The sequence below is a fragment of the Furipterus horrens genome, unplaced genomic scaffold (assembly GCF_987537825.1).
Source record: "Furipterus horrens unplaced genomic scaffold, mFurHor1.1.pri manual_scaffold_4, whole genome shotgun sequence".
Lineage (NCBI taxonomy): Eukaryota > Metazoa > Chordata > Mammalia > Chiroptera > Furipteridae > Furipterus > Furipterus horrens.
Window position 1 is genome coordinate 164,938,238 of NW_028327174.1, and position 22,879 is coordinate 164,961,116.

The 22,879-nt window shown below is 41.6% G+C and overlaps 1 protein-coding gene across 6 annotated transcripts in view; it reads left to right on the plus strand.

Annotated features, from left to right (window-relative positions):
• LOC150013217 (transducin-like enhancer protein 4) overlaps positions 1-22,537 on the plus strand; it is a 144,426-nt gene extending 121,889 nt beyond the window's left edge. For all 6 annotated transcript variants that reach the window (XM_090274196.1, XM_090274197.1, XM_090274200.1 and 3 more), the window contains 12 exons: positions 1,530-1,649; positions 2,649-2,702; positions 3,186-3,338; positions 4,551-4,683; positions 5,033-5,226; positions 5,696-5,772; positions 15,207-15,456; positions 16,537-16,784; positions 18,055-18,202; positions 18,681-18,831; positions 19,204-19,280; positions 20,856-22,537. In XM_090274196.1, coding sequence (XP_090130322.1) covers positions 1,530-1,649; positions 2,649-2,702; positions 3,186-3,338; positions 4,551-4,683; positions 5,033-5,226; positions 5,696-5,772; positions 15,207-15,456; positions 16,537-16,784; positions 18,055-18,202; positions 18,681-18,831; positions 19,204-19,280; positions 20,856-20,963 — 1,713 coding nt within the window. In that variant the 3' untranslated portion in view covers positions 20,964-22,537. The remainder of the gene's footprint in view (positions 1-1,529; positions 1,650-2,648; positions 2,703-3,185; positions 3,339-4,550; positions 4,684-5,032; positions 5,227-5,695; positions 5,773-15,206; positions 15,457-16,536; positions 16,785-18,054; positions 18,203-18,680; positions 18,832-19,203; positions 19,281-20,855) is intronic.
• The last annotated feature ends 342 nt before the right edge of the window (positions 22,538-22,879 follow it).

The following is a 22,879-nucleotide window of genomic DNA, read 5'->3' on the forward strand; positions in this document are numbered from 1 at the left end:
GAAAGTTTAGCCACAAAGGAGAATGTGGGATTGTGGTGTAATGGAAGTGAAACAGAATATAGAGCCCAAAATTCTGGCCATGGCACTGCTTTCCATAGTTAATTTAAAGGCCTTTGCAAATTTTGTGTATCTTTATAAATGTTAATTATTACTAACAGACTAACATAAAGAAAAAAATTACGAGGAGTTAATTTTATAAAAGACCTTTACTGAACACTTTTCCAAATTATTTGGATGCCAGGCAAGGATATTCTGTGGTGATTCTTTGCTTTTCCTAGAACTATTTTTTCTTATCTCCAAGATCAGCCCTTTCCTGCCCCAGGCTGGGCTACTTCAGTACTTGGGGCTTTGCCCTGGGCCCTACTGAGGAGTATGGCTCCTCCGGCCATTCCAGCCCGCTGGGCAGGTTAGCCCCGTCACTCCTGACCTTTACATAGAGCGTTCGTTTGCTCTTTCTGGAACTGAGTTGCTAGCCAATCCTTAGGTTAGTTTTGCTAACTAGTTTTGCTAACTAACGTCAATGCTTCCCTCATTTCTTCATCTATAGCTTTAAGCTCTCATAGGATCTAAATGTGCCCAGTCACCACCCGACCTGAATGGCACACAGACTCAGTCTCTGCTTCAGGTCTTGTCACTGGTGTTTTCTGTGTGTGGAACTCCTCAGGTTGAGAGCTCTTTGGAAGAGCAGATGACAGAGCAGGCTTGAGCTCATACCAGTCACCCCCCGACCATGATCCGGGGAGGTAGGGACCACCCTTCCCCACTCCCTGGGCCAAATGGGATTCCTGGGGTTCCAGAGAGAAAAAGGAGCAGACTCATGATGTAATGCCAGGAATCCTAAAGGAATAAAGCACATTTTTGCAGGTGCTTTTTGGTTTGTTTTGTTTTAAACCATCACTCTGCATCTTTCAGGCCCTTAAGGTGCAGGACAAAGCAAAATTCTGTAAATATGACCATTGTATACACAGTCATCATTTTGGGGTTCTTAAATCCCCCAAGAGTACCTCTCCTTGTTTTCTTTGAAGAGCTACTAATTATTTCTCAAGCTGAACTCTAAATTATTCAGTTTCTCTGTAGAGGCTTAAAATACTGGCTTCCCTTTAATACCAGCCACCTTCAAAGGAAAAAGCCTGCCTTTTCTTCCTTCCTTTTTCTCTTGGGTCTGCTTCCTTTCTCAAGTCTCTAAAGCTGCTTCAACAGTCTCATATAAACATCTTCATTGGGCCAGACCCATCCTGTCTTTGGAGTTTACACTATCCCCTGCCTCCCATTTTATTCCTCGGCTCCCCAGCCCTGTCTGATCTCTGCTTCTGTCTCGTTCTTTCCTTTTTCCCAGCTCCTTTTCCCTTTTTCTTTTTCTCCTTGTTTCTCTATACCTGTTTTCTTTCACCTCCTCTCCTCCTGTCTCCTTAACAGCTTGGCAGCTGTGCACTAATGGACAAAAAGGAGATAAAGTTGCAAATGATTTAAAAAATCACACTGTTAAACGACTGATCATTTCTCAACCCTGCTTCTTTTTCTCCTTTTAGAGCTCTTCCGTATCCCCATCAGCCAGTTTCCGAGGTGCTGAGAAGCACAGAAACTCCACAGACTACTCCTCTGACAGCAAAAAGCAGAAAACTGAAGAAAAGGAGATCACAGCTCGTTATGTAGGTTCATTCACTTTGCTTTGGGGAGGCCAGTTTACCTTGCTTTTTATCAGCAGCCATTTTGCCCTTCGACTGTTACCAGCCAAAACTAGAATACAGGCTAACAACATCCTAGGAGGGAAAAAAAAAATATTTCAGTCATGGCTTTGTCTTAATTGTCTAGCCCGAAGTCCCATGTGGGTGCAGGTGAGTGCACACATGTATGTGAATGAGAACAGGGTGTTTTTTCTGGCAACTAATAGAAGACTTGTGTGTTCAATATTATTATTTCTATAGATGTATTTGTTTCCCTCTATAATATTTCAAGGGGGTTGATTTTTTTTGTGGTCAGCTAGAAGTGTTAAGGAAAAATATAAAATCATAGAAAGCCTGTTAAAGTGTTTAGATGTGCTGAGGAATATAGAAAATCTGTGGAATATGACTTGCAGAGACATCCAGGGTGTCCCTGGCATGGGTTCACACTAATTTTTCTTCAGCGACCAGTCCTTTAGGTCACATAGTAAAGGGAATAAGCCGGGTGCACTGGTATGGGGGTAAGCAGGCCCTGCTCTGCTTCCTGTGATGGTGCCTGGAAAGACAGCAGGCCTCCGGCGGGGAAAAGCTGAAAATTAGGATTTCCATGGGAAAACTCCCAATATTAAAATTGGGGCTACTTACCCAGTTTAAAAAAAAAAAAAAAAAAAAAAAAACAGAACAAATCACACCTATGTGTAGGCAGGCTCCGTGTGGACATGCCAGTTTTCTGCTGATTAGAGTAACAAGGAAGCCACGTAAGCTTTAGTTTTTCAAACTGTGAAAACCTCAGAACTTTCAGCAATGAGGTTTAAAGAACAGAGTACGTGGTAGAATGTTTAGCACTGTTGGGTGCAGTTGATTTTTATAAGACACGACCAATTAGTCTGGACTGATCTAGGGTAAATCTGGCAGCGTTTTTTTTTTTTTTTTTCTTCTTTTTTTTTAACTTGGGGAGGAGATAACACTTGTCAATTGTCAATGCAGGACAGCGATGGTGAGAAGAGTGATGACAACTTGGTGGTTGACGTTTCCAATGAGGTATGTTTACGGCTCACTTCTTCTTACCCAGCTCTTACAATGACTAAGTGTCCTAACAATTAGCACCCACAATGTTTTCTTAATTTCTAATAGGACCTACTTTATATTTACTTGGAAAATTTACGTACTGTATTGCTTATTTTATGTTACTAAGGCTTGTTATTGAGATTCTTTTCTGTGATGTGCGAGTGCATTTTACTGCCATCATGAATGCACACCGACCTCTGCGCTTAGTTAGCCTACAGATCTCATTGACAAGTGACTTGCAAATTTTTAGGGTTTTGATTTTTTTTGTAAATAAATATTGTAAATTTGTAGTATTTTCTTTGACCTCAATACCAAATATTTTGTTCAATGATTTGGTGAGTCTTAAGATTATCTAAGCTTTTAAATACTTCCAGCTAGAAACGTCCACACCCAAGTACTCCATCCAGCATTGTGAATGTGCTATGCTGCATTAATACCCAAGCTGTTCCTTTCTAGGATCCATCCTCCCCTCGAGGGAGCCCAGCACATTCCCCGAGAGAGAATGGCCTGGACAAGGCCCGCCTGCTCAAGAAAGACGCCCCGATCAGCCCAGCCTCAATCGCGTCCTCCAGCAGTACTCCTTCCTCCAAATCCAAAGAACTCAGCCTTGTAAGCAGCTCTTCATCGCCTTTCTTAGTGTTGCCTGTTTCAGGATGGCTGGGTTTGACTTTTTTTTTGTTTTTTTAATTTTGTATTTTTTACATTTTTCTATGGAACTTCTTTATTTCCAAATACATGTATATGTTCAGCATTCAAGGTGAATTGACAGAAGTATTTTTGGAGCAGATGAGTTTACTGACTTGGTGGTGATGAATGTTTGTTTTGTGAGTCTCTTTGCAAGGCTAGAGGAGGGAGATGGGGAAATTGAGTGAAGCGTGTCTTCGTGAAGATGAAGAAGTGCACACTGGGGTTACAGAGATAGTTTTGTCACCTGTGGTTTATGGTAAATTTAGTTTTTGGCTTGGATATGATTTTGTTGCTAGCTTTGTTTGAATTACCATGGTGTATATGACTGCAATAATTTTCTCTCTATCTAAAAAGTAATCTGTCATTTATGAAAATGTACCTTGACTCACACCACAAATCACAAATTCAAAATGAAATTGCTGGCAAGTCAGGATAATCTCCTCATAACCCCTTCTTCTGTGGCTTTGTAGTTAATTGCATTTTGGTGTGGTGCGTCTTGTTCCTCACCAATTACTTCCTTGTAACATAACATTAACAACAACAACAACAACAAAAAATCGGTTTTAAATAACGCTTTGAATTCACAGCTGAAGGAAAGAAAATCTGTCAGTTTTTCTGCAAATTAGGGGGGTATGTCTTACAGAGAGCTAGATTACGTTTCTCTCTGTTTTCTCTTGGCCTTTTTGTAATGGCAATTCCTCTGCCAATCTGTATGGTGATTCAGGCTTGAATCTCTTCTGATGGAATCTGTTAACCAGGGAAGTCCCTTGTGACTTGAACAATCCACCACGAGCCCAACTCAAACCACTCAATCTTAAAGCCACCAGCAAGTAGCAGTCATAGTCAAAACACATGATTTATATGCCTCCAACTGACACTAACCAGTTTCCTAGAAATGGTCCATTCTACCCTTAATTCAGTTTCATTGTGTGTTCTCTAGAACATAGGTTTCAGTGGTCTCAGGAAACTCTTTTAATTCTTTTTAATTAATGAAAGTAAAGGCTCAGGCTGAAGAACATTTTTCATTTCTTTTTTGTTTACCTTTTAAAGTGTAAAAAAAAAATTGTTGTTTTTAAACATCATTATTGAAACTGTGTACTAATCGCCAGTGTATCGTGTTGTATCTCTTGTTAGAATGAAAAATCTACTACTCCTGTTTCAAAGTCCAATACCCCCACTCCACGAACTGATGCACCCACCCCAGGCAGTAATTCCACTCCTGGATTGAGGCCTGTACCTGGAAAACCACCAGGCGTCGACCCTTTGGGTAAGAAATTTTTTTCTATATATTTATAAGTTGCTTGTTTTTTAAAGAAATTAATGCAGTTTGAAGAGTGCAGTTCATTGAGAGTGCTAATAACCAGCATTGAATGGCTGTTCGACAAAGTTATTCAACCCAAACCAAGTCCCTGGCACCTACTATATCTGGCGCATAGTAGGTGTTCAATAAAATAAGGTGACTGAGTGAACTCCAATAAAGGCTTGAATGACTTTTGAGAATATTAAGCTTATTTAAATCATCAGTCCTGTTTTTTTAATGTATATAAGAATGCCTTACTTCGTTATTGTTTCCTGTGTTTATTTTTTCTTTCTCCTCCTTCCGTTCTGGTCTGCAGCCTCAAGCCTAAGGACACCGATGGCAGTTCCTTGTCCATATCCCACCCCGTTCGGGATCGTGCCCCACGCTGGGATGAACGGGGAGCTGACCAGCCCCGGCGCCGCCTACGCGGGGCTGCACAACATCTCCCCGCAGATGAGCGCGGCTGCCGCCGCCGCCGCCGCCGCTGCCGCCTACGGGCGATCACCAGTGGTACGTTCGCAGGTTTTTACGAAATAAATATTTCAGAGCACAGAGGTTTGTCATATATGTTCTTTATTGTGGTTTGTGTAATTTGAGTTATTTATAGCATGTATCATAAATTAAACTATATGAAATTACATCACGAGATCCATTTTCCTATGTGTAAGGTAAGGGAATTTTTTTCAAATTTTATATATAATTTAAAACATTTAAACCTACAAAAGTACAGCAGGTATAATTTAATTAATTCTTCATTTCTGTAATGCACATGAATAATTATTAGTATATTTTTATGGATGTTCCACTCCCAGTTATATTACCATGAAGTCATAAACATCCTGTCATTTCATCAATAAATACATACTTCTGTATATATTTCTGACATGTTATTTTTAAAGAATCTGTTCCCTCAGGTTTTAGATGAAATGAGTAAATGTAACTGTGTCTGTTTTCATTGTTCTGCTTGCAAAAATTTTAGGTTGGATTTGATCCACACCATCACATGCGCGTGCCGGCGATACCTCCCAACCTGACAGGCATTCCAGGAGGAAAACCGTGAGTGCCTTTGTGTCCCTGCTTGCCGTGCGTCACACCTGGGCCCTTGCCGGCCCTTTAGACTCTGAGCACTGCTAGACAGTGTGGGGGGTGGGGTCCCATGGCTTGCTTTTTTTTTTCTTGCAAAGTATTTTCCATTTTCTCTTAGCACAAGGAAAGAGGTAGTGAGGTGGGGTTTTGTGTTTTCCATTTAAAATCTTGTGCTGCTAATATGGAAATGCAAATTGCTGAGGCATTTCCAACAGTCAGATTTTCTCTTCGTCTCTTACTTGCTTCATGGCAATTCTTTTGTTGCCTTGAAATTTAAAAAAAAGAGCCTTATATGCAAACCTGGGTGCTCAGAGTTTGAGCATGTTGTGAAAAGCCATACCTGACTCCAAAGGCTGAAAAAAAAGAAGTGTGGTTTTGTGCTTAGTTGTGTTTCCGGAGAAGGTGGCTTGCTCAATCGTCAGTTGGCTGCTTGTCTTGGGAACTGGGTATTTGGAGTCCTTGTATTCACAGCCCCCTTGAGTCACGAAGGCAAAACTCACATCATGGTTCCAGCCTCTTGTACATTCTCATCTCGCCATAGCTCATTCCACATCCTTCGTTTCAGTCCAGTGTACCTTTCAATTGGCTTCGTCTTCCCAGAGACAAAGACTTTACCATAAAATAACACTGGCTTTTCCTTTAAAATCCCAGCTTGTTTTTTTCTCTCCTCTCTTTTGGAAAGCATCCCATAGATCCTCCCAGCCTTATTACTCACATGTTTTATTCTCATTGCTCTTCCCACTGGCATCCTGTCTGTCACTGTATGTGCCATATAACTTGCTCCTTCCCCGATCTCTAGTGCTTTCTCACCTGCCCTCTGCTTTCCAAACTTGGCCTTCAGCAGCTGAGTCTCCTTCTCTCGGAAGCCTCCCCACTGGCTTGCCTACCTTGGGGCATTTGCTCTTTCTGGTCCTTCCAGTATACTTCAGTTCTGCTGTGGCCTTCTGTCTAACTTCAGGTCTCTGCTAAAATGTCACTTAGGAGACTTCTGTCCTGACAACCCTATCTAAAATAGCACCCTTCTGTCCCCTTTTCCCCAGCATCATTCTTTGTTGTTCCTTGCATTTTTTATACTTGTCTATAGCCATTATCTACCTCTCCCTACTTGAATATAAGTTCCATAATAGCAGAGCAGAAGAACTCGGCTGTTCAGTTACAGAAGTAGCTCCAGTGCATAGAATGGTTCCAGGTTCATAGTTGTTTATCACAATTTATACCTATTGGATGGATGGCTGAATGAAAATATGTGCTGATCTTTCCTTTCTCTGACCTCCCATTGTTTACTTATTCACTAACTATAAGCCCAGGGACTTGTCAACTTTTTGTTTCTTGTGTGTGCTCCTTCTCTCCCCAAGTTTCCTGCCCTTCCCTGTTAATCATTCCTGACCTTGACCCTTTCTTCATTTTTCACCAGATACATCAAACTCTTGGTTCTTCCTTCTGTAATGTACTGCTTTACAGACTCTACCCTAAACTTTTCTGTTGGATCAACCACATGCTGGTTCCATAGTCAAGTTGCTCAGTAAATATTTGACCGATTAATAAGGGAGGCAAGGCAAATTAGAGTTAAAGTTCCTTGAGAATTGAGGGTATAATCAATTATCATAAAATTCTGTGTACTTACGTGTGTTCTGCAAATAGTTGTTTACGGACCGACAAGTCTTGTTGACCAAGAACTTTGATGTATCTGAAGGTGAAAGTTTGGCCTATTGCATGCAGCAACCTAAATAACAAGATCAAAGCATTAACCAAATAACTCAAATACCTGTGAGTTCCATATGAAGCTAGTGGGGATGGGGGTGTTCCCTTAGGGAAGAGGCATCGTCCCATGTTCAGGTACTGCGGTCACCACTTAATCAGCAGTTGCACGCGCAGCTATAGAATAACCACCAGAGCAGATAATGTGGTACTTTTCCTCTCAGCTGCTGCCCAGAGACCGCAGAGGTGAAACTATTGGGTGTGTTTCAGGAAGCAATGACAGCCTTGATTTGGGGGGTCTGAGCCTTCTGAACCACAAGAGAATCACAGCTGGTCTGATTCAGGTGGTACTGCTGAACCTTGAGCTGGGCTCCCTTCCTTCCCCCCAGCATCGTAAAAATTTTGAAATCCTTTTGGAAGGGTTGATGGGTTTGTAGGATGGTTGAGATGTTCTGTTCCAGGGAGAGATAGAGTCACAACTGGTGCAATTGGCAGATGACACTGGGAACTCCAAAGAGAGTGGGGTGTGGTCCAGAGTATGGGTTCTGAAGTGAGGCAGATCCAAGTTCGATACTGCCTCTGCCGGTTAACAACTAAAGAATGACTTTATGCAGTTTATCAATTTGTGAGCTTCAGCTGGCTTATCTGTAAACCAGAGCCGCCACTGCCTGGCAAGGAGGGCGTGAGGATGAAGTAAGACAATATGTTACATGTGTAGTACCATGTTTGGTACACGGTGGCTATTCAGCCAGCTGTAGCACTATTTTCTAGGAGTTTAGCTTTGTCTTGGGGTTTTATCAGTTTTTCAACTTCTGATGCAATCGTCGTCGGCAGCCATCCTTCTCGAGAGACGATGGTGTAGCTTCTTAAGAGTCTATCTGCACCGCCGAGAATGGCTGTGCAGTCCGACTCGGGAGTGACACGGTATCTGTCTCCTCCCCTGTTGAATCGACATCTTGCGATGACGCTGGAGTGTCCTCTCCAGTGAAGCTGAAGCTACAGAGCCTGGGCAGGGTGATATGGAGGGTCTGCTGTTGCCCATGCAGCAGACCCCCCCTCTCTTCGCAGCTGAAGGGTCCAAGGGAAAGACGGAGTCAATACAGCTTGGCTTCAGGTGCGCCGCAGGAGTTGCCGGTGTTGACTACAACGTCAAACCGCCTTAGGGACTCCGGCTCCGGATTTTCTGTCGGGGTTTACTCCCTTAGCCTTTCCCCTGAAGAGGTATGCCGCAAGGCAGCGGAGGTTTTTTGGAATCAGAGTTTTCCTTCTCTGATGCAATAGAATAGAACATATAGTAGGGGGCAGAAACGGCTAAAGAACAGTAGATTAAGTTAGACTCCGCACTCTTGTTACTGATATGTCTGTGTGTAACAGGGCATTAAGACATAAATTCATATTCATTTATGCATATCGAGATAATATGCTTTTATTATAGATTTTTTCAGAAGAAATGATTATAATGATTATATGGCTTTTCAGATTATAAGATACAGAACTGTGAAATGTTGTGTTGTGCATATTTTTCAACAGAAAAACTGTTTTTTGTGCTAGAACATAAAACATAGTGAATGATCCGTCTTCTCCACCCCACACATGCACAAAGTAACTTTCTCCAGAAAGACTTAAAAGAGTTGCATCTCTGTCCTAATTATTTTTACAAAATTAATTGCTACATATTATCAAAAATTATAATTAAATGCATGTTCAAACTAATGAATAAAATTGCCTTTATTTCATAATTCACATTGGGTCCTCATGTCTGTTCTGGTAAATAAGCAGGAGTTCCACTCAGTATGTAATTAGAATGACAACATAGTTTAATTTCAACAGAAGCCAAAAATGAACTCTTCCTCACCACTACTTAAATAAGGCTTCTGTAAGTAGTGTGAAAGTATTTGGTTAAAACTATGGTACTAATTGTATACCAGGCAATGGCATGTGAATTCAGCCATAACGAAAGACCTCAGGTTTATAGATATTAGGCTGTTCACAACTCAGAAGTCTTTCCTTACTCTTGTATTTATTTGTTTTTCTAAAGCAAATTTTTTCCAAATAGGCACACTGCTTGACACACAGTAAACTCTCAATTATTTGTTGACTGGGTTAACTACTACTGGGTCCATAAACTACTTACAGAACCTACTTTTCTCTCATACTTTATCAAGTATACTTGCCAGGCCTGTAATTGTGAATTCAAGTCTAATTCAGTCTTAGTACATGGAAGACCTGGAGAAGGTGTTGCAAAGTGTGAGAACAGTGAGTACAGCAATGTACAGAATCGGGCCTCTTCGGGAAGGGAAAGGAGGTGGACTATGGGAAGGCCAAGGACCTTCTTTAGATTGGGTTTGCATCAAAAAGTGATGATCCAAATGAAATAACTGTGCTGTACATGTTTTAAAAAGAATGATTTGCAGATTTCCTCGATTATTTGAAGTATATTTCTGTTAGAAAGTTCAAACTTCCTTTGTTCTGTTCACCATCTCCCTTGGAGAGCCACTCTTAGTTCTCAGTAACGTCACCAGCCTCTGTGTGCACTGCAGGCCCCTACATGGCCCTGGCTCCCAGCACCCTCTCCCTTCAGCCCTGTGTTCCTAGTTAACTTGCTGGACATCTCAGCTAGGCATCTTGAATGTGTATTACTTTCTCCACATCTCGTAAGTTCAGTCCTACAGAATCCTTTATCTGTTACCTCTAGTGTGTTATCCTTCTCCTTTCTAGTTCAGGTCCCTCATTTTATCTTCTCTAGATTATTGAAGTAATTATCTCTTATTCCTCCTACCGTTGTACTCCTTGTTACCAATTTTATTCCATAAATGGCTTTGCCCCAGTAGTATCCCCTGCCTTTTTCTTGCCCCCCAATATATTTCACACACACACACACACACACACACATTGCACTTAACCACTGAATCCTTATCAATTGAATTTTTATAGCATCAATGCAATATTAGTAAGCTGAGAGAAAGAGAGTAAAGAGAATATAGCAGTAAAATGGGGAAGGGTAGGGAGGTGGGAAAAGGGTCGGAAGCGTAGGGGTAGGGAGAAGAGGCAGGAGTAATGAGGAGGGCTTTGTGGAACTTCCATGAGTAACTACCATTCATCATTGTCGGTGTCATTCTAGCAGCAATTTCTCTCCACCCTGTAACTCGAAAGGCTTTGCGCCCAATCTCAATCCCTAGAGCAAGGAGCCTCTGCTAAATGATCTATCCAATCTCCTTTGAACTTTCTCCCACTAGGGTTCTATCCATGTTCAGTTCACCCTGAATTGGTTGATCTCTCTGCAGTTCCCTCCAAGTTTATTTGCAATATTTAAGTGTCCTTCATTAAATTCTGTTTGTGATATTCTTAGGCTGACATTCTAAGCCTTCCCTTTTATATCTATATCTACCTACCTATCTATATATAAAATGTGTGTGTGTGTGTATAACTTTTTGTCATATTGTACTCCAGCCAGCTCTTCTAGCCATTTACTGTGGAGTCATTGTTGAATAAATGAGTTCCCATATTAAAACCAATCCAGAAATTATCCAGATAATTTCACCTGATTTTAAAGCCCTTGTTCTCTGCTATTCCTCTACCTCCCCCCTTTCTATCCCTGGAATCATTTTTCCATCTTCCTTCGTCCTGGTGAAATCCTTCCATTCAGTAAAGTCCATTTGTAGTACCATGTCTCTCATGAAACATAAGCTTTCTTTTCTGAACCACCACAGAACTTCCTACTGTGCATCTTCCACCTGATATTATAGTCACTTCTGTACTCCTCTCACCGTAATTGCTGGATGATAAGCCATTGTAGACAAGGCCACTGCCTTACCCAATTCTGTATCCTTAGCATGAGACATATCAGAGTATGTGGCTAGGAAGCATACTTATTAATGCATCTCATTGGATAGAAAAATAATAGTTCTTCAAGCTTGAATAAGTCTAATTTTTAGAAAGGTTGGCTTTTATTGACTCATTCCAGTACTTATTGCTATGTACACATCAAAGAGTGTGCTGAAGTCTGATAAAGAGTATGCACTAGAGCTTTTATTTTCCAGTCTTGAGTATCTCATATACTTGTAGCAACAGAGGGCCACATTATGTCCTAATGCAAGCAGGCTCTTGAAATTCGTAATAAGGGAGTTCCAGGAACATAGTAGGGTGTTCACAGTGGTCATGGTTGAATTGAAAAAGTGTCCTATTGAAAACCTGAAAAGAAATTGCGTGTCTGGTTTCTTAACTATTGAAACTCTCAAGGCTCTTTAAAAACCTTTTAGTGATTCTAGAGAGGAGAGGAGGGATGTCTTTTCAAGTAAATTATCATTAAGAATGTATAACACTATCTAAACTTGGAATAACCTTTCTTTCCCTTCCTTTTAAGATTTACTCTTCATGACCTCTTAATTGCTAAATCAATTAGCCTTTTCTTGGTCGCCATCCGTCAGAATCTCAGCCTTTCTCTACAAGCATCACCCCCGTCCCCTCCTTGCTTGAGCTGACACCTGGCTGTCTCCTGAGGGGACCCTGCCACTGCAGCCCTCTAAGGGGGGGTGCCCTTTTAATATTTGTTTCACACCCACAGTCCTCAGGGCAGTGGCAGAGTGATAAAATCTGTGTCACCATGTCACACATACACACGCACTCACGCACGCACACACACACACATGCAGTCCTCAGGCAATGGCGGAGTGATAAAGGCTGTGTCAATGTCACACACACACACACACACACACCACCCCACCACCACCACCCCCCGCTTCTCCAGTCTCACTGATTTATGAAAACTCTATGCCTTTCTGGCTTGTGCCATTGAACTAATTGCTCCTCCATATTGTTGGGGACATTTCCCCTCTTTATTAGGAACTTGGCACTGGCTTACGGTCTTCCTTCCAGCAGAGTGCACCATCATCCTGGGTGACTGGCAGTCATAAGGTCAGTCCCCCAGTAATGAACCCTATCACCTCTAGTGAACTTTTGTTACCTCCTCACAGACTCACAAAGAAGACCTTGTCATCACCCCTCACTGTGTCACCTTCAAAATTCAAATGTGCCATCCAACACAGTCTCTTCTACCTTCATTCAACCAGAGAAATTTTTTGAATTGCAAATTTATTCCCAGCTTCCCCACAGTCTCCCAGGCCCTAGCCACCTGCTTCTCCCCTAGATTACTGCACTAGCCCCCACTCCCACTAGTTTTCCTTCTCTCATTATGCCACCTACAATCCACTCATCACCCAGCAACCAAAATTATCCTTTAAAACACTAAATGTGTCACTCCCTTGCCCAAAGTCTTCAGTGACTTTCCATTCTACTCAGAATAATATCTGCCCTCATCACAACCCAACAAAGGCCTTGTTAGCATTGCTCCTGCCTCTCTCCGTCTTTTCACTGTCCACTGAGCCTGGCCTTCCCGCTTGGTTCTGCTTCTAGAACTTTGCATTTGCTGTTCCTCGTCCCAGCACACTCCCCTTTGGCATGTGCAAGGCCTGTGTGCTTACTGCAGGTCTCAGCCCATACGCTACCTCAGACCTCCCTGGGCATCTTCAGTCTTTTGTATCTAAGATAAATGTGTGCACATGTGCGTGTAAGAAAGAGGAGGCATTTAACCACCATCGAGGTTATTTGTCTGCTTATGTGATGTCTGTTTTCCCTTCTAGGATACAGGATCTGGTGGATGGGGACTTTGTCTATCTTCCTCACCTGGTTCCCCAGCACCTTATAGAACCTGGCTCATAGTAGTCATCTAATAAGTATTTTCTGACTTAGTGAGTTGTCATGTAATGAACCGTCTTCTCCCCCTTTGTACTCTGTCCTCTTCTCCGGATTACCTGCCTCCCTTGTTGTTCTTGCTGGAGAGTCCTAAAAGTAAGCCTGCTCTTGGAGTCTGCGTCTGTTCTGCTTATGACATACTCACTCCAGAATCATTCTTCCTGCTCCTTAGCTTCAACCATCACTTCTTTGTGGATGCCCAGACCTTGATCTTTCTAACCTGACTTCTCTCCTGAACCACAGTTTTCTTCTGGTTGAGTTCTTTGGGTTCCCCTAGGCCAGTGGTTCTCAACCTTCCTAATACCATGACCTTTAATACAGTTGCTCATGTTGTGCTGACCCCCAACCATAAAATTATTTTCGTTGCTACTTCATAACTGTAATTTTGCTACTGTTATGAATTGTAATGTAAATTTCTGATATGCGGAAAGTATTTTCATTGTTACAAATTTAACATAATTAAAGCATAGTGGTTAATCACAAAAGCAATATGTAATTATATATGTGTTTTCCAATGGTCTTAGGTGACCCCTGTGAAAGGGTCGTTTGACCCCCAAAAGGGGTCACGACCCACAGGTTGAGAACCATTGCCCTAGGCCTTCACGTTGCAGAAAACAGAACGCTTTAATGTACTGCGATCCACCTAGTCACCTGGGTCCCAAGCCTTAGGGTCTTCCTCGGTACCTGTGTCTCAGGTCACACATCCACTGTCTCTCCAAGTTCTGTCTCTCCAAATCATCTGTTGTCTTCCTAGGTCCCACCCCTCAGCAAGGCTAACATACTGCCTTTCCTCTGTAACCCAGTTCTGAGTCTTTCTGTGGACTACAGAGGAGAAAGCCCTCCCCTCTCTGTGCCCACATCTTCCATACCCATAGGCTTGCTTCATCCTTCCTGGGACCCCTCAGTAATGAGCTGAATTTTGATGAATGTGGCTAGCCTGTAGATTTTTGTATGAAGGAACCATACACTTTTGATTTGATTCTAAAACTTATGTGCAGTTTGTTCCACACTCCTATCCTTCGTGTGCCCACAAGTGCTTTCACTTGGTATGTCCTTGGTATATTTTTTCCATGAACAGAGCACATTCCAAAGCTCCATGCCAAAGCAGAATGGCATCATTTCAAGTGGGTGATTGCCCGTGATACCCCCAAGATGGGCCCAGTTTCCTCCCACCCACCTCCAACATCCCTGCCTCCAGATGCAGCAGAACAGCCCCACGCATGCCCCTCTCTGACTTCAGTGCCCTAAGAGGAGAGATGTCTGTTGAGGGAGTTGCTCTAACTTAAGTTGCACTTAGAACCAAATGCTTCACTGGAGATGGAGCTGCTGATCAGTGTTCACAGGTGGGCCTTCGGGCAGTCACATAGAACACTTGTTCAGGTTCTAGTTCCATTTAGAATTGTTAGAATTTGTTATTGTCAAGTCTGATAGGACTTTATTTTATCTCTTTTTTAATTTTTGTTGTGGTACATCACTATTTCACCATGTAGGCCTGGAGATTCCTTAAAGCTTCATAATTTTGGCTTAGTGATCTCAAATTAGTAAGTCTTGAAATGATCTATAGCAAAAATCTCATCACAGGCTTCTGAATCATCTAAAGTAGAAGTCAGTGCCCTGAAGGAATAGGGATTATATTGGACATTGGCTGTCTTAGTTTATTCTCTGTGAAGTGTGAGTAGCATTCTCTCCATTTTAGATTTTAAAGGTTCAGAGAGGCTAAGTAACTACTGATGTCACATAGCAGCTAGTGAAGAGTTGGCCTGAGGTTTGATTATAGATCTAGCTCTGTGACTGAAAATGACATTCTTTCCACTGTACTAAGTAAACTTGACTTGTTTGCAAATCATAAGTAGCACTGAAAATATTTTAGGTTTCATCTCATTACACTGATCAGGTAAAAAGAAACATTTTTTACATTTTCTTCTTCCTATCTTTTCTCCTCTCCACTGCCTTAGAGCATACTCCTTCCACGTGACGGCGGATGGGCAGATGCAGCCTGTCCCTTTCCCCCCCGACGCCCTCATTGGACCCGGTATCCCCCGACACGCTCGCCAGATCAACACCCTGAACCACGGGGAGGTGGTGTGCGCCGTGACCATCAGCAACCCCACGAGACACGTGTACACGGGTGGGAAGGGCTGTGTCAAGGTCTGGGACATCAGCCACCCCGGCAACAAGAGCCCTGTCTCTCAGCTTGACTGTCTGGTGAGTGAACACGATTGGACAGGGCTTAGACCTTCATTCAGAAAACAGGACGGGATGGTGAGAGACCAGGATGTGTAAGCAGCAGGCAGTATTAACCCCAAGTGGGTCGTTGTTTTCAGTGGTTTGTGGTCTTTCACGTGGAGATATAGAGTGCTGACGGGGAGGCCTGTCTTCTTTCAGTTTCTTAAGGCAGAAGTATCCAGTTATTCACATGACACTGCACCAGGACCGCTGTCATTCAGCCAGCCCAGTGCCTGGGAGCAGGCAAACCACTCGTTTTCCTATCTGGTAAAGGAATGGAGGGAAAATAGGAGCCCATGTGGCTTCTGTGAGGGTACACCTAACTGCTATAATGTGTTACATTCTGAGACAGGAATAACTTAATCCTTAATGTGACCAACCTTTAGCTGTTTCATGGGTATTTGTCCTTGAGTTTTTGTAGGAAATTTTAGTTTGATTTTCTTCCTTACACAGGATTTTTGCTACGGCATAATGATAGGTCAATTTAACATAATTAATGTACACAAGATTCCCATGGCCTCATGAACTACAAGGAAATTTTTTTCTGTTACTTAACGCTTTTTGATCCTGTCTTGCCTCCAACCAGTGCTGCTTAATCAATCAAACCCGTGACACCCTTAGCCAAGTGAAAGGAAGAGACTGTTAGGTCTGTTTAGCTCCCTGACCATTCGGGCAGCAGGAGCAGGACCTCTCCCCAGCCAGCTGGAGTGGACCAGGTCCCCAGGCGTGCTTCGCAGGACTGCGAGGATTGCAGTGCACCTATGTGTGCAAATGACTCAGGCAGCTGATTGATGTGGTGGTGGTGGGAGTGGGTCTAGATCTTTGCATTTATATGCTAATTAAGATTAAATATCTCAGTACTAAATTTTGTAGATCAAGTTTAAGTACTTCCCTAATTTCATGTAATTTTCCAGCATTAATCCACTTTATCATTGTCGTAAGTAGAAATGGCTCATTAAAACCAGGAGGGAACACAATACTTTTATGAATTTCTGCTCTCATGTTAATGCTGTTTTCCTTTCCTCATGAGTAATCTCTTGATGGTTTTTGTCTCTACAGAACAGGGATAACTACATCCGTTCCTGCCGATTGCTCCCTGATGGTCGCACCCTAATTGTGGGAGGGGAAGCCAGCACTCTGTCCATTTGGGACCTGGCTGCCCCAACCCCGCGCATCAAGGCAGAGCTGACATCCTCGGCCCCCGCCTGCTACGCCCTGGCCATCAGCCCCGACTCCAAGGTCTGCTTTTCCTGCTGCAGTGACGGCAACATTGCCGTGTGGGACCTGCACAACCAGACGCTGGTGAGGTGGGTCAGCAAGACTCTTCACCGTGGCGTGAGGAGGGACTGGTTGCACTGCATTGTGCCAGAGATCTGTACACCTGTCTGTCGGTCTGTCTGTCTGTCTGTCTAAAAGATGAAATATAATTACTTTACTGAAAACTGTTAAGAATAAGCTCATTTTAAGATGCTAGAAACAAATTATCAATGTAAATTCTTGTGTGCTTCATTATATGAACTTTATCAAATGAGGATGGTTGCTTTCTTCCTTTTTTTCTTTTTGGCATTATACTTAACAGTATCAATGCAGGTTTTTTAAAAAAATGAGGTCACTTCTACATAATGACTGCACATAAGGTTCCCATGACCTCAGGAGCTCATTTAACATCTGTAATTTGCCATCTGTGCTTGCTAACAAACCGCGCTGTCGGCACTCACTGAGAAGAGTCACAGTGCATGGTGCTGTTCTCGGTGCCATGTAATATCTGACATGTTCGTTTCTTCAACAAATGATTATTGAGCACCTACCCTGGGCCCACGCGGGTATTTGATACTGTTCACCCTGAAAAGGTCTGGATTACCTGTAATGCCACCTTTAAGGATGGATAGACATAAGTAGGACGTATGTTTAGAAATGAGAGCGTATAGGAGAGTGTTGATATGTATAGGCCCTGAAACTAGTCTCCACACGTCAGCACCAGAGAGAGCAGGAAGCAAGAGGTGTGATCCGCTGGTGTGTGTGCGAAGGTCGTAATCAAGCCCAGCTACAGGTCGGGCCATAAGCAAGGAGGAGAGGCCTCTGGAAAATATTTGGCAGGACTAAGCTCTGTAATATGATGCTAAAAACAAAATAGTCATCGCTTTGTTCCCTTTGGGTAAGGCTCTTATGAGGAACTGTTTCTAATCCCTTCTTCTCCTCCATGTCTTTTGACAGTTGACCAGCTCCTGCAGTGGCTGAGTCACCCTGAGTTCCTTTCCGTGTGCCTTACTGGAGAGCGTGGCCTCTTGGTCTCGCACAGCCACCTGCAGTCGCAGCGCTGCTCCCTGCGCCCATCCCCGTGGCTAGTACTGCCTAAGAGTTTAAAGATAAACACAAAGTACAGGAAACACAGCATCTCCATTTAACTTGAATCTCTTTTACTTGTATACTTTATTATTACTTTGAATAATTAGAAGACAAACCAAAATGAAACCTACCAATGGGGTCTGCAATGAAATTGATTGCTGAGGAATTCTGATGTGAATTCACCTAAAGAACAACTTTTCAAGGATTTTTCCTCCATTTTGACATTTTCAGGCAATTCCAGGGCCACACAGACGGGGCCAGCTGTATTGACATTTCTAACGATGGCACCAAGCTCTGGACGGGCGGCTTGGACAACACCGTCCGATCCTGGGACCTGCGTGAAGGGCGGCAGCTGCAGCAGCACGACTTCACGTCGCAGGTGTGCTCCAGTGCCCATGACCTTCAGAAGCCACAGTTTTGTGAAATGCAAGACGTACTTAAGAAGAGGCACTTCCTTTAGCATGAGGCCAAGTCACTTTTGACTCTAGATTAGATAGCTGAAATTTCCATTGTTTTCTATGAAAGTACAACAGTATCTTTTATTAAAGAATTTTAAAATATGTTATTACAAGCTTTTAGCAGGCTCTCATTTCAAAGTCCACTACTCTGTATATATTTGAATTTTACATGATTTATTAGTAAATTATATGGTGGAGATCTGTCCCATTACTTTGGGATCACCCATTTGGCTTTGATTTTTTTTTTTTTTCCCCTGTACAGTTGAAATTATCTTGATTTTTTTTTTTTTTTTTTTTTTTTTTTTTTTATTTAAGTAGTATTCGCAGAAGAAACAGTTCTTCCCTGTTAAAGAAGTATGTCCTCTGTAGCCATTGTCATATCACCTGTTTTAATTCTAGATCTTTTCTCTGGGTTACTGCCCAACCGGAGAGTGGCTCGCAGTAGGAATGGAGAACAGTAATGTGGAAGTGCTGCATGTCACCAAGCCAGACAAATACCAGCTACACCTTCACGAGAGCTGTGTGCTGTCGCTCAAGTTTGCCCATTGTGGTAAGCAAGCCCTCTGGGCCGTTTTCTATCGTCCAGAACCTTTCTTTCCTCCCTCTTGCTGATTCATTTTAAGTCCTGTTCTTTACTTCATTAATACTTCCCTCTTCAAAATTATACTACTTCCTTACACATGCCTATTTCCCTAATGCCATGTAATTTTCTGGCATTAATCCACTTTGTCCTTGTCATAGTATAAATGACTCGTTAAATCTAGGAGAGTAGGTCTTATTTTTACAGTGAAAGAAACAAAACTGTCTGTTGCATAAATTAGATGAGTTTTTTATGAATAGCTTGAAGCTCTGTAAAGCAGATCTCTCGTGTGTCTGACAAAGTATCATGAACACTGCTTGTTTCAAAATCCTCTTCCCGTAGGCAAGTGGTTTGTAAGCACTGGAAAGGACAACCTTCTGAATGCCTGGAGAACACCTTATGGAGCCAGTATATTCCAGGTAACACTTAACACTTTGCCTTCACTTACTGTGTGCTTGCTGCACGATAGTTGTTTAACAAAACTCCATTCATTCTTGCAGATTAATAATGCACTGAAGTGTCCTAGGAGGTAGGAGCCAGTATTATTCACATGGTGCAGAGAAAAAAAACTTAGATTTAAAATTTGAACATTTTGCTGAATACTCTTACAGTATTGCTGTTTCATTCAATTTTTTCCAAAGAAGAATGTTATGGAGAAGTTCAGTAAATCTTTATTAATTGCATAAGCTTTTATTTTTCTTATTGACTTAATGGTACTTTGTGTAATTTGTGAAATTATTCTCCCCACTCTCTTACTGGTATGTGAGTATTTCATAGGCAAGTTAAAAAGGGCTTCTCTTTTTAACCTTACATATTTAGGATGTTATTTTTTGGTGTTCTTTTTTTTTGGAGTAACATAACAAATTTGCGGTTTTCTTGACCAAGTAGTATTAAGTCATCATAAGAGTAGATGATAATTGAATCCAAAAATATATAGATTGAGTGAAAATACTGTCAAGATAGTCAGCAGAACAAAAATAGCTGAATTCTTGTTATCATAAAGTTTATAATAATGTAATACAGTGGAGGGTTGTTTATGTATTGTGGGTGACGGTGTTTTAGATAGTTCCAACTAGAACTTGAAAAAAAATTAGAGTGCGTCTCTAGCAAGTATAAGTGTTATGTCTTATGTGTATACTGGGTTGCAAAGTAAAATGTATTTATTCAGATTGTGATCAAAAAGTTTGAGAAACACTGGTAGTGGGTTAGCAGCTGCATGTCCAACATTTATTTTTTAAGTGTTCAAAGTCTTAGTTAAAATTCTATGGATAGTTTTGTTCCTTAGCACAGTTCAGTTCAAAGTTAACATTTGACCCCTTTGTAGCAGTTAGGGCCATTGAACAAGGTGTTCAGAACTCAAAGTGTGGTACGTTTCTCTTTCTAACTATTGAACTGCCCCCTGCTTGCAAATTGATGTTCCATTTTTACACAGCGGGAACTTAGGCTTTGTTTTAGAAATATTTTTACATTCCATATTTAAAAATACAGTTTTTCTATGCTCTTGCCCATGTGTTACCTCACTTGAATGCTACAGCAACCCTCTAGGGGGAGTAGACAGGTAAGATGTCTTTACCTGTTTTCCTTCTCAAGGAAACTGATGCTCAAACAGGTTAAGTGACATGTCTGGTGTTTGTAGCTCTACCTAAATCCAAGTCCATATGAGTGAAGCTGAGGGTTTTTCATACTATGACACTCTGCTTTTAACTCTCTGGAGAATAGGATTTGAAATAGGGCCTTGGTTCATCAGTTGACTTGCCAGGCACCCGAAGTCCCTAGGGCAAGAGCCTGCAGACTAACATGGTGAAGTGTCCCTAGGAGGGCGCCTGGCCTGGCTGCTTTTATAAAGCGCCATGACTGCCTTTCTTCGCTTTGGCTCCTGCTTGGTCAGTGGAACACGTTAGGCTTCTGTTGCTCTAAGTCCTCCAGTCCTGCCTCTCAGTATTAATGGGTTTCTCTTTCAGTGTTTAACGTTTTTGTTTATGTTTCTTTCCCAGTCCAAAGAATCCTCATCGGTGCTTAGCTGTGACATCTCTGTGGATGACAAATACATTGTCACTGGCTCTGGGGATAAGAAGGCCACAGTCTATGAAGTTATTTATTAAGGACAAATCTTCATGTGAACTGGACTCCTCCTTGTAGCACTTTGTTCTATTATCCCCACCCCCCCACCCCACCCCCGCATCTAAAACCAAGGATTTCCAATGCTCATGGCAGTTGTGGCGTTTAACCCCCGTCCTTCCCCCCACTTCCTCCTCGCTATTAAATTGTGAATACTCATTACGAACCTGTGATACCAAATCTTCAGCTATCTACTTGGAAGAACATGGATTAACCATACTTAACAGCAAACAGAATCTTTATGTATTATACCTGTATTATATTTATTTTGTTTAAAGAAGGCTTTCTAACAATGACTGACTAAATAAAGCTGTCTGCTCCTGCATTGATAATGAAGATGCGTTGTATTTGATCCACCTCCCCTCCTTTTTTTGGCAAAGGAGGGGGAAGGAAGGTTTAAAATAATCGATTAAAAATGTCACTAAATGTAGACTAATGATGACTGTATAGAGATGTGAAATGTATAATTACATATTGAAGCAATATGTTGCTGTGTCGTTAGATTTATTTTGTTTTTGTTCTCTACCTATTTTCAAGATGTTTGGAAATTTGAACAATTGGGACATGACAGGCCACGTCATACTCATTGGAGTCTGTTTGAACAACTTTAACCAGTATATCTATAGCTTTAGATTATATTCGGTAAAAGTAATTGGACTTTTTCATTTTTTCTTTCCTTTTTTGACTTGTTGACAAGTGTCTTTGAATTATGTTTTTAAATCTTTTTTTTATTGTATTATAGACAGATGAACAGGTTAAATTTGGCCTCAAAAAGAGAACTTAATCCCTCCGGATATTTTTGCCAAGTTTCTTTGCAAAGGGAGATGTTTATCTTTGGGCAGTTTGTCATTAGGAGAGATTATGGGCTATTTTTTTGGCATGTTCTTTGGGAACCGCACAGATTCCTCCCGCTGTGCAGGTCGAGTCTTTTACAAAACAAAGACAGCAGAGGAGGATTTGCAAGGACCTCCCTCTGAAAACCAGGAAGAACGGACTCTCACCTGGGATGAGGACTCTCTCTCCTTACCTCCGGTTCTTTCCGCGTCTTAGTCGGATGTCCCTGAAATGGACACAGGCTGTGCCATTGTGCCAGGACATTGTGTTCTCTTTTATGTTGTTGTTGCTGTTAAACTAGGATATGTGACTCCTTTTTTTATTATTTTTTGTTTGAATGCTTTAAAAATCTTTTAAGTCTGTGGATCTGCTGATGTACAGTGCCTTTGCTGCTATGGATCAAAATCAAGAGAACTGTGTAGATAAACTTTATTGTATACGTAGAAAATTACTTAATTTCATACTAGAAATGGATGGATGCTACAAGTTGAAATGGACTGTCCATTGACGTTCCTAATGTGGTAGCAGAAAAACAATGGTGTCTTAAGTGCTTAGTGTTTGATGTCATTAACAGTTTCGTAAAACCTCTACAGTGTAGAAAGATTTTGATACTAAACTGTGCATTGTACATAGTTTTAATGCATTGTATTGACCACCAGTACTTCTATAATGGTAGATTGTTTGTGCATTCAGACTTTTAAGCATTAAACATAAATAACTTCTAGTATGCTTATTTCTAATTCTTTGTTTCGGTGACATTAGTTTTATTTTTATCTTGGACTATTAAAATTATTAGTGATATTCAAGGAGATTAGTGTTATAAACTAATGTGGGTCTTTTATTGTTAATATTTTATTTTTGTTTTTACTTTTACTTGAGAAGAGGTAGAGGGAGAGAGGTTATCAATGACAGGCTGCTACCAAATATTTGTTGAGTGCCTCTTTGGTGTATAAAAATACATCATAGAGTTGTCTTGTTACTCGAGGCCTTGATGCTTTAGAACTGTGCTGCTCAGTGTTGTTACACTAGCCATCTGTGCCTGTTTAAGTTTATTAAAATTAAAAAT